Source organism: Oncorhynchus nerka, linkage group LG26 (assembly GCF_034236695.1).
Source record: "Oncorhynchus nerka isolate Pitt River linkage group LG26, Oner_Uvic_2.0, whole genome shotgun sequence".
NCBI classification, from domain to species: domain Eukaryota; kingdom Metazoa; phylum Chordata; class Actinopteri; order Salmoniformes; family Salmonidae; genus Oncorhynchus; species Oncorhynchus nerka.
The window spans coordinates 5,249,415-5,261,031 of NC_088421.1; the positions used below are offsets into that span (position 1 = coordinate 5,249,415).

At 48.5% G+C, this 11,617-nt stretch overlaps 1 protein-coding gene across 1 annotated transcript in view; it reads right to left on the minus strand.

The window, feature by feature from the left end:
* LOC115110103 (nuclear body protein SP140-like protein) overlaps nt 1-10,971 on the minus strand; it is a 30,347-nt gene extending 19,376 nt beyond the window's left edge. Inside the window, exon 1 of the mRNA XM_029635467.2 lies at nt 10,325-10,971. Coding sequence (XP_029491327.1) covers nt 10,325-10,468 — 144 coding nt within the window. The 5' untranslated portion in view covers nt 10,469-10,971. The remainder of the gene's footprint in view (nt 1-10,324) is intronic.
* Between the last annotated feature and the right edge of the window lie 646 nt (nt 10,972-11,617).

The following is an 11,617-nucleotide window of genomic DNA, read 5'->3' on the forward strand; positions in this document are numbered from 1 at the left end:
CTCTCACCACTGGCGTCCCCAGGGCTCTGTTCTAGGCCCTCTCCTATTCTCGCTATACACCAAGTCACTTGGCTCTGTCATAACCTCACATGGTCTCTCCTATCATTGCTATGCAGACGACACACAATTAATCTTCTCCTTTCCCCCTTCTGATGACCAGGTGGCGAATCGCATCTCTGCATGTCTGGCAGACATATCAGTGTGGATGACTGATCACCACCTCAAGCTGAACCTCGGCAAGACGGAGCTGCTCTTCCTCCCGGGGAAGGACTGCCCGTTCCATGATCTCGCCATCACGGTTGACAACTCCATTGTGTCCTCCTCCCAGAGCGCTAAGAACCTTGGCGTGATCCTGGACAACACCCTGTCGTTCTCAACTAACATCAAGGCGGTGGCCCGTTCTTGTAGGTTCATGCTCTACAACATCCGCAGAGTACGACCCTGCCTCACACAGGAAGCAGCGCAGGTCCTAATCCAGGCACTTGTCATCTCCCGTCTGGATTACTGCAACTCGCTGTTGGCTGGGCTCCCTGCCTGTGCCATTAAACCCCTACAACTCATCCAGAACGCCGCAGCCCGTCTGGTGTTCAACCTTCCCAAGTTCTCTCACGTCACCCCGCTCCTCCGCTCTCTCCACTGGCTTCCAGTTGAAGCTCGCATCCGCTACAAGACCATGGTGCTTGCCTACGGAGCTGTGAGGGGAACGGCACCTCAGTACCTCCAGGCTCTGATCAGGCCCTACACCCAAACAAGGGCACTGCGTTCATCCACCTCTGGCCTGCTCGCCTCCCTACCACTGAGGAAGTACAGTTCCCGCGCAGCCCAGTCAAAACTGTTCTCTGCTCTGGCCCCCCAATGGTGGAACAAACTCCCTCACGACGCCAGGACAGCGGAGTCAATCACCACCTTCCGGAGACACCTGAAACCCCACCTCTTTCAGGAATACCTAGGATAGGATAAAGTAATCCTTCTCACCCCCTCCCCCTTAAAATATTTAGATGCACTATTGTAAAGTGGCTGTTCCACTGGATGTCTTAAGGTGAACGCACCAATTTGTAAGTCGCTCTGGATAAGAGCGTCTGCTAAATGACTTAAATGTAAATGTAAATGATATAGGAAGCCGATTCTAGATTTAATTTTGGATTGGAGATGCTTAATGTGAGTCTGGAAGGAGAGTTTACAGTCTAACCAGACACCCAGGTATTTGTAGTTGTCCACGTATTCTAAGTCAGAGCCGTCCAGAGTAGTGATGCTGGATGGGCGAGCAGGTGCGGGCAGTGATCGATTGAATAGCATGCATTTAGTTTTACTTGCGTTTAAGAGCCGTTGGAGGCCACGGAAGGAGAGTTGTATGGCATTGAAGCTTGTCTGGAGGTTAGTTAACACAGTGTCCAAGGAGGGGCCAGAAGTATACAGAATGGTGTCGTCTGCGTAGAGGTGGATCAGAGAATCACCAGCAGCAAGAGCAACATCATTGATGTATACAGAAAAGAGAGTCGGCCCTAGAATTTAACGCTGAGGCACACCCATAGAGACGGTCAGAGGTCCGGACAACAGGCCCTCCGATTTGACACACTGGACTCTATCAGAGAAGTAGTTGGTAAACCAGGCGAGGCAATCATTTGAGAAACCAAGGCTGTCGAGTCTGCCAAAAAGAATGTTGTGATTGATAGAGTCAAAAGCCTTGGCAAGGTCGATGAATACGGCTGCACAGTAATGTCTCTTATCGTACACAGTACACCACACCAGTCACTGGCTTTATCAATAAATGCATCGAGGATGTCGTCTCCAGTGACTGTGCGTACATACCCCAACCAGAAGCCATGGATTACAGGCAACATTCACACTGAGCTAAAAGGTAGAGCTGCCGCTTTCAAAGAGCAGGACTCTAACCCGGAAGCTTATAAGAAATCCTGCTATGCCCGATGAACCATCAAACAGGCAAAGCATCAATACAGGACTAAGATCGAATTGTACTACACCGGCTCAGATGCTCGTCGGATGTGGCAGGGCCAGCAAACTACTACAGACTTCAAAGGGAAGCACAGCCGAGAGCTGCCCAGTGACACGAGCCTACCAGACGAGCTAAATAACTACTATGCTCGCTTCGAGGAAAGTAACACTGAAACATGCATGGGAGCATCAGCTGTTCCGGACGACTGTGTGATCACGCTCTCCGCAGCCAATGTGAGTAAGACCTTTAAACAGGTCCACATTCACAAGGCCGCAGGGCCAGACAGATTATCAGGACGTGTAGTGGTGTGGGGGCTGTGCTTTGGCAAAGTGAGTGGGGTTATATCCTTCCTGTTTGGCCCTGTCCGGGGGTGTCCTCGGATGGGGCTACAGTGTCTCCTGACCCCTCCTGCCTCAGCCTCGAGTATTTATGCTGCAGTAGTTTATGTGTCGGGGGGCTAGGGTCAGTTTGTTATATCTGGAGTACTTCTCCTGTCCTATTCGGTGTCCTGTGTGAATCTAAGTGTGCGTTCTCTAATTCTCTACTTCTCTCTTTCTTTCTCTCTCTCTCTCGGAGGACCTGAGCCCACCCGGCACAGCCAGAAGAGGACTGGCCACCCCACATATGCTCTCTCTAATTCTCTCTTTCTTTCTCTCTCTCGGAGAACCTGAGCCCTAGGACCGTACCCCAGGACTACCTGACATGATGACTCCTTGCTGTCCCCAGTCCCCCTGACCGTGCTGCTGCTCCAGTTTCAACTGTTCTGCCTTATTATTATTCGACCATGCTGGTCATTTATGAACATTTGAACATCTTGGCCATGTTCTGTTATAATCTCCACCTGGCACAGCCAGAAGAGGACTGGCCACCCCACATAGCCTGGTTCCTCTCTAGGTTTCTTCCTAGGTTTTGGCCTTTCTAGGGAGTTTTTCCTAGCCACCGTGCTTCTACACTTGCATTGCTTGCTGTTTGGGGTTTTAGGCTGGGTTTCTGTACAGCACTTTGAGATATCAGCTGATGTACGAAGGGCTATATAAATACATTTGATTTGATTTGATTTGTACTCAGAGCATGCGCTGACCAACTGGCAAGTGTCTTCACTGACATTTTCAACCTCTCCCTGTCTGAGTCTGTAATACCAACATGTTTCAAGCAGAACACCATAGTCCCTGTGCCCAAGAACACCAAGGTAACCTACCCAAATGACTACCGACCCGTAGCACTCACATCTGTATCCATGAAATGATTTTAAAGGCTGGTCATGACTCAGATCAACACCAGTATCCCAGAAACCTTAGATCCACTCCAATTTGCATACTGCAATTTGCATCCACAGATGATGCAATCTTTATTGCACTCCACACTGCTTTTTCACACCTGGACAAAATGAACACCTATGTGAGAATGCTATTCATTGACTACAGCGCATCACCATAGTCCCCTCAAAGCTCATCACTAAACTAAGGACCCTGGGACTAAACACCTCCCTCTGCAACTGGATCCTGGAATTCCAGACGGGCCATCCCCAGGTAGGTAACAACACATCCGCCATGCTGATCCTCAACACAGGGGCCCCTCATCGGTGCGCACTCAGTCCCCTCCTGTACTCTCTGTTCACTCAAACTTCACGGCCAGGCACGACTCCAACACCATCATTAAGTTTGCTGATGACACAACAGTGGTAGGCTTGATCACCGACAATAATGAGACAGCCTATAGGGAGGAGTTCAGAGACCTGACCATGTGATGCAAGGACAACAACCTCTCCCTCAACGTGATCAAGATAAAGGAGATGATTGTGGACTACAGGAATAGGAGGACCGAGCATGCCCCCATTCTCATCGACGGGGCGGTAGTGGAGCAGGTTGAGAGCTTCAAGTTCCTTGGCGTCCACATCACCAATAAACTAACATGGTACAGTTGTGAAGAGGGCACAACAAAACCTATTCCCCCTCAGGAGACTGAAAAGATTTGGCATGGGTCCTCAGATCCTTAAAAGGTTTTACAGCTGCACCATCGAGAGAATCCTGACGGGTTGCATCACTGCCTGGTATGGCAACCGCTCAGCCTACGTCCGCAAGGCACTACAGAGGAAGGCCCTAAAAATTGTCAAAGACGCCAGCCACCCTAGAGACTGTTCTCTCTGCTACCGCACGGCAAGCGGTACCGGGGGGCCAAATCTAGGTCCAAGAGGCTTCTAAATAACTTCTACCCCTAAGCCATAAGACTCCTGAACGGCTAATCAAATGGCTACCCAGAATATTTGCCTTGCCCCCCTCCCCTCTTGAACGCTGCTGTTACTCTCTGTTATTATCTATGCATAGTCACTATAATAAATGTACCTACATGTACATATTGCCTCAATTAACTCAATACCAGTGCACCCCGCACATGTCTCATCGTTACCGGTACCCCTTGTTAATAGCCCAGCTATTGTTATTTATTGCTGCTCTTTAATAAATTTGTTATTCTTATCTCATACTTTGTTAAAGGTATTTTCTTAAAACAGCATTGTTGATTATTGGCTTGTAAGTAAGCATTTCCCTGTAAGGTCTACACCAGTTTAATTCGACGTTGTCACGCCCTGGTCTAAGTATTTTGTGTTTTCTTCATGTATTGGGTCAGGCCAGGGTGTGGCATAGAGTTTTTGTATTGTGGTGTGTTTTGTCTTGGGATTTTGGAATGTGTGTATAGTGGGATTGTAGCTTAGTGGGGTGTTCTAGGAGAGTCTATGGCTGTCTGAAGTGGTTCTCAATCAGAGGCAGGTGTTTACCGTTGTCTCTGATTGGGAACCATATTTAGGCAGCCATATTCTTTGGTTGTATTGTGGGTGATTGTCCTGTGTGTCTTGATGTCCTGGTTAGAGGTTAGTAGACACTTGTATAGGCTGTTTTCGTTTTTCGTTTTGTAGTGTTAGTGTTTTGTTGTGTGTTACGTTTGTTTATTAAAGATGAATCACAATAGACACGCTGCAGTTTGGTCCGACTCTCCTTCACCATTAGAAAGCCGTCACAGAATCACCCACCACAGGACCAAGCAGCGTGTCAACAGGCAGGAGCCACAGGAGAAGCAGCAGCTACAGTGGGAGAGATTGCACTACCTGGAGAAATGGACATGGGAGGAGGTACTGGACGGTAAAGGACCCTGGGATCAGCCTGGAGATTATTGTCGCCCCAAAGCCGAGCTGGAGGCAGCAAAAGCAGAGAGGCGGCATTATGAGGAGCTAGCACGGCAGAGCGGATGGAAGCCTGAGAGTCAGCCCCAAAATTTCTTGGGGGGCTCACAGGGAGTATGGCTACGCTAGGTAGGAGACCTACGCTAACTTCCTGTGGTTACCGGGGGGCTAGAGAGACCGGGCAGGCACCTTGTTATGCAGTGGTGCGCACGGTGTCCCCAGTGCGGGTGCATAGCCCGGTGCGGTATATTCCAGCTCCTCGTATCGGCCGGGCTAGAGTGGGCATCGAGCCAGGTAAGGTTGGGCAGGCTCGGTGCTCAAGAGCTCCAGTGCGCCTGCACGGTCCGGTCTATCCAGTACCACCTCCACACCCCAGCCCTCCGGTAGCAGCTCCCGCACCAGGCTTCCTGTGCGTGTCCTCGGTTCATTACCACCAGTGCCAGCACCACGCATCAGGCCTACAGTGTGTCCCGCCTGTCCAGCGCTGCCGGAGCGTCCCGCCTGTCCGGCGCCGCTGCCGGAGCCTCCCGCCTGTCCGGCGCCGCTGCCGGAGCCTCCCGCCTGTCCGGCGCCGCTGCCGGAGCCTCCCGCCTGTCCGGCGCCGCTGCCGGAGCCTCCCGCCTGTCCGGCGCCGCTGCCGGAGCCTCCCGCCTGTCCGGCGCTGCTGCCGGAGCGTCCCGCCTGTCCGGCGCTGTCAGAGCTACCGCCCCTCATGCCAGAGGCGCCAGAGCCCCTCATTCCAGAGGCACCAGTACTCCTCTGTTCAGCGCAGCCAGAGCTGTCAGCCTGCATGAAGCATCCAGAGCTGTCAGTCTGCCCAGCGCCGTCTGAGCTACCCGTCTGCCCAGCGCCGTCTGAGCTACCCGTCTGCCCAGCGCCGTCTGAGCCACCCGTCTGCCCAGCGCCGCCAGTGCCGCCCGTCTGCCCAGCGCCGCCAGTGCCGCCAGTCTGCCCAGCGCCGCCAGTGCCGCCAGTCTGCCCAGCGCCGCCTGAGCCGCCAGTCTGCCCAGCGCCGCCAGTGCCGCCAGTCTGCCCAGCGCCGCCTGAGCTGCCAGTCTGCCCAGCACCGCCAGTCTGCCCAGCGCCGCCAGTGCTCCCAGTCTGCCCAGCGCCGCCAGTCTGCCCAGCGCCGCCAGTCTGCCCAGCGCCGCCAGTCTGCCCAGCGCCGCCCGTTTGCCCAGCGCCGTCTGAGCCACCCGTCTGCCCAGCGCCGCCAGTGCCGCCAGTCTGCCCAGCGCCGCCTGAGCTACCAGTCTGCCCAGCGCCGCCAGTCTGCCCAGCGCCACCAGTGCCGCCAGTCTGCCAGGATCAGTTAGATCCGCCATTCAGCCAGGATCCGCCAGTGTGCCAGGATCCGCCAGAAGTGCCAGTCAGCCAGGATCTTCCAGATCCGCTAGTCAGCCAGGATCCGCCAGTCAGCCAGGATCTGCCAGATCCGCTAGTCAGCCAGGATCCGCCAGTCGGCCAGGATCTGCCAGAACCGCTAGTCAGCCAGGATCCGCCAGTCAGCCAGGATCTGCCAGATCCGCTTGTCAGCCAGGATCTGCCATCTGCCAGTCCGCTAGTCAGCCAGGATCTGCCAGATCCGCCAGATCCGCCAGTCAGCCAGGATCCGCCAGATCCGCCAGGATCTGCCAGGATCCGCCAGTCAGCCAGGATCCGCCAGTCAGCCAGGATCTGCCAGAACCGCTAGTCAGCCAGGATCCGCCAGTCAGCCAGGATCCGCCAGTCAGCCAGGATCTGTCGGAACCACCAGCCAGCCAGGATCTGGTAGATTCATCAACCTGCCTGAGCTTCCTCTCACTCCCGAGCTTCCTCTCACTCCCGAGCTTCCTCTCACTCCCGAGCTTCCTCTATCTCCCGAGCTTCCCCTCACTCCCGAGCTGCCCCTCAGTCCCGATCTGCTCCTCAATCCAGTGGGTTTCTGGGTGAGGACTACTAGGCCATGGTCGGCGGCGAGGGTGGACTATCCAGGGACGCGAGGAGAGGGGACTAAGACATTAATTGAGTGGGGTCCACGTCCCGCGCCGGAACCGCCACCATGGACAGACGCCCACCCGGACCCTCCCTATTTGTTTTGAGGTGCGTTCGGGAGTCCGCACCTTAGGGGGGGGGGTTCTGTCACGCCCTGGTCTAAGTATTTTGTGTTTTCTTCATGTATTGGGTCAGGCCAGGGTGTGGCATAGAGTTTTTGTATTGTGGTGTGTTTTGTCTTGGGATTTTGGAATGTGTGTATAGTGGGATTGTAGCTTAGTGGGGTGTTCTAGGAGAGTGTATGGCTGTCTGAAGTGGTTCTCAATCAGAGGCAGGTGTTTACCGTTGTCTCTGATTGGGAACCATATTTAGGCAGCCATATTCTTTGGTTGTATTGTGGGTGATTGTCCTGTGTGTCTTGATGTCCTGGTTAGAGGTTAGTAGACACTTGTATAGGCTGTTTTCGTTTTGTAGTGTTAGTGTTTTGTTGTGTGTTACGTTTGTTTATTAAAGATGAATCACAATAGACACGCTGCAGTTTGGTCCGACTCTCCTTCACCATTAGAAAGCCGTCACAGACGTATGTGACAAATACAATTTGACTTGATTTGGAGTGGCATCTAGTCTTAAACCTTAAATGGTTGAGTTAAAGGCATTTGCCATGTCATTTTGGTCAGTTTTGCCCTGTAGTTGCTGACAATTTGGAAGCCTTAAGGTCTCTAGAAGTGCAAGTGATATGAAATACTAGTGATGGGAAACCGATGCTTTCTGAAGGCTTCGGTGCTTTCACCAACATGTGCAAAGACAGAGCTTCATTATCTGTTCATAATGCACATTAGTGACATCTGCTGGTTAGCAATAAATAGCAGCGCATGATTATCAGACCGATGTTTTTCTCCATTGCTTTCAACTAACTCTGTGGCGCAGCAGTAAGTTGTTGGCTTCAGTAGCCTATAATCAGTTGGAATACCAGCTTCGAAACTTACATCATGCTTCCCTTTTTAGTGTTCAAGTTTACTCTTTTTCAAAAACAGAATCTATGGCATTATTTAGGATGCTTAAGACAGAAGCGTGTACTATACTAAAGAAATTATAATATTTCAATTGTGCAGAAAGTGTTTCACATAAAACCAATTTCAAAATAGTGTGCCTTCAACAGGATTCTACCTCATACCCTCACATCACTGAATGTTCTCTACTCTACCAGCTTAGCTACCGGTCAGATGAATTTTTTTGTACAAAATCCGAACTATATTTGTAAGAAAGTGCCCAGTACAGATCGGTGTTTGAAAGGAGCTTGGAATCGAAGAAGGCACCGGAACCACAGAGAAATCAGTGGGATTTCGCATTTTGTAACACACGGTTTGAAAAAGCACGTGATCAAATGAAGCTTTGGACGTCATTGATGTACTCCTGATAAAATGATACAAACATCGGCGCACATGTTGAATTTGGTCCCCCACACCAGATGCGATCAGGACGCTCAGGTTGAAATATCAAAACAAACTCTGAATCAATCGTATTAATTGGGGCCAGGTCAAAACGCATTAAACATTTATGGCAATTTAGCTAGCTAGCTTGCTGTTGCTAGCTAATTTGACCTGGGATATAAACATTGGGTTATTTTGCCAGAAATGTTCATCTTTCAATCACCCACGTGGGTTTATGCTCCTAAAAATCAATGAGGAAATGGGAGAGGTAGGACTTGCTTTTAGCGCCTGGCCACGCAGACGCTCGCTGACGTGCGCAATGATTGAATAGCATGTATGTGTACATTTATTTTGCAACACTTGCATACGCGACGCGTCCGGTCTGGTCAGCATGTTAGCTGCTTAGAGATTTCAACACATGCCTCGGAGCTCAGGTATCAAACATAACATCACTATAAAACACCAAATATGAATGAATATGCTGTGAAAAGTAAACACTTAGGGGACAGGGGTAAGTTGAGCCATTTTTTTTACATTCACCGTCACTCCGTCAAGCGAAATATAGTGTTCTTTCTAACAAAATATCTACATATATTTCAGGATGTTGTGTATCCCTGGAAATAATCACAATTCATGATAACATTACAATTTTGAAAACATAGCTAGTCCCATCAAAATGGTCTGTTGGCACAACTTATGAGGTAAGGTGAGCTGCGGGACAGGATAAGTTAAGCCGCCTAAAGATGTCAGTACTGAATAAAATTGCCACTATCTTTTTAAAACCATGTCTATCTATATTTCCCAAACACAATTCACAATCAATTTTTGTCTTTTAAACATTTTAAGCATCTTTTAACACAGGCTTAACACCTTTTTACAACACTTTTAACATAGGCCAGGCCCTGTTGTTGACTCATATCCCAGCAATAATGCCTTGCATTACATTACGCCTGGGAAGAAAACACTTCAATTTGCTCAACTTGCCATTGGCTCAATTTAACAGATGGGAAACATTTTGACTATATTAGCCCACACAGCTACAAGGATGCACTTTTATGCTAGGTTTAGGACCTAATAGTGAAGCTTATAGACTCCAACTGATGTATAGAACAATATTATAATGATCTACTTTGGTTTAGATTCAAGTATCATGATACCTATAACACAAATGTATTTGACTTGGTGAAAATCAATTCATTCATAATAATTCATTCATCCAATCATTCATTCCTTTCAATGATGGTAGCATTCACTTTTTTACAGTATAGACCTAGTACAGTCAATGTTACGGTATTGTGCTGTGTCATTACACAATACTTGCTGTGATACTGTATGTACATTACAGTAAGTGTACTTTAATATTAAATACCAAATTTTAAATGCCACGAGCTGCCTATAAATTACTGTCAAATTCATGATGACACCTTTAAAGTGAATTTATTGAACACTAAGGCACATTGCCTATGTAACTAGACCCTCAAAACATTAAACTATTAAAACATTTCAACAATATTTGTTTTAAGCTGTTGAATACAGACTTCTGGTGTAAAACTAGGTCTGAACCTTGGAGATTTATCCTTGTCTTGTGGCAATTTTGATAAATCTAATGAAACTTCTCTCATACTTCACCTTAATAATGCATAATATGTGATTTATTTGTTAAGTACATCCTTAACTTATTTAAAGCCTGTAAGGTAGGCCTACATGTTTTTGTGACAGATGGGATTAAATTGAACCTTTGAGTGGGCAGGCAGATATGTCTATAGAAATGTTGCGGTCTCTACTGCTCACCTTGTGCATTTTCTCCGGAATGAGGTGGTGGTCTCGGAGCTGGTTAAGAAAGGTGTGTGGTTGCTCCATGCACGACATTTCTGTTTTACTACAGCAGAAAAACTGCAGTAACTGTTTATCTGTCAGAAAATCCAACGGGTCCATTGGCGCCGATCGCAACTGCTGTTGCCCTCTTCAATTCAGTTCACTGAATAATTAATGATCAGGTTCATATTGGGTTGCACATATATATTCAGAAATGAAAGTATGATTGTAGGCTCTTTACATTTCAATACAGGCCCAGGGTGGATAGATTCATTCAGACTGTAGACGCGCAAAAGCATTCGAGACGAAAACACTACATTCCAGTTTAGACGATGGACGCAATCAAAACGTTTTCATCTGCGGCCTACAATATGTTGTTGTTGTTATTTTCGAAGATAAAATACATCTCCCGCCAGCACGGAAGGCCACTTCAAATGACGTTGACCTTTGGAAAGTGAAAGTGCTCATGTGACGGTCCTGGTCGCGCTCGGCGAGACAACAAAATATCCGCCCCTTACGAGAATTGTCCCAAGTAAGCAAAAATGACGTTAAAAAGACCTCTACTATCCGTATTTTCAAGACGTTGAAGTTAGGTTCAATTTAGGTTCTGAATGAAAGGTGAAAATATGCATTTTCCAGATGTTGAAATCAGGTTCATTTTCGTTTCTGAATGAAAGTTGAAAATACGTAATTTATAGACTTCTATGTTTGGGCCAAATCAAAGCTCGCCCAGACCAGACGAAATCTGAACCAAACCTATGAGTGGTCCAGAGTGGACCAACAAGCAACATCTGTGGATATGGAAATCGAGGCCGGTCCAGATGGCACCAAAAAAGACATTGGACAAAGACCAAAAAAGACATCCAGAAGGCATCAGTGTCGGTCAGTGCTTACTGAGGTATAGTTTACAGTGTCGTCTGACATAGAATTTTAGGAATGCCCATCTATGTGGGAGGCCTACCATTTGTAAAACACAAAGCAAAGACTGCAGGTGCGGACAGGAACCCCCAAAAATATGTCAAAAAGACATCGGCTCGAGCTTATTGAGGTGTAACCTACCATGTCGGCCCGCAATAGAATTTGATGAATGCCCATCGATATGGTAGACCCACCGGCATTGGCTTTATTAGTCCTATTGGCTATTTAAGTTCTGAATATCTACTTACCAACTTTATCCTTCGTTATCATGAGCCTATATGCAATGTGTTGACAGTTTGGGAAATGCAGAAGTATTTTCTTTTTTGCTACCATTAGCTTGTAAAAAAAATA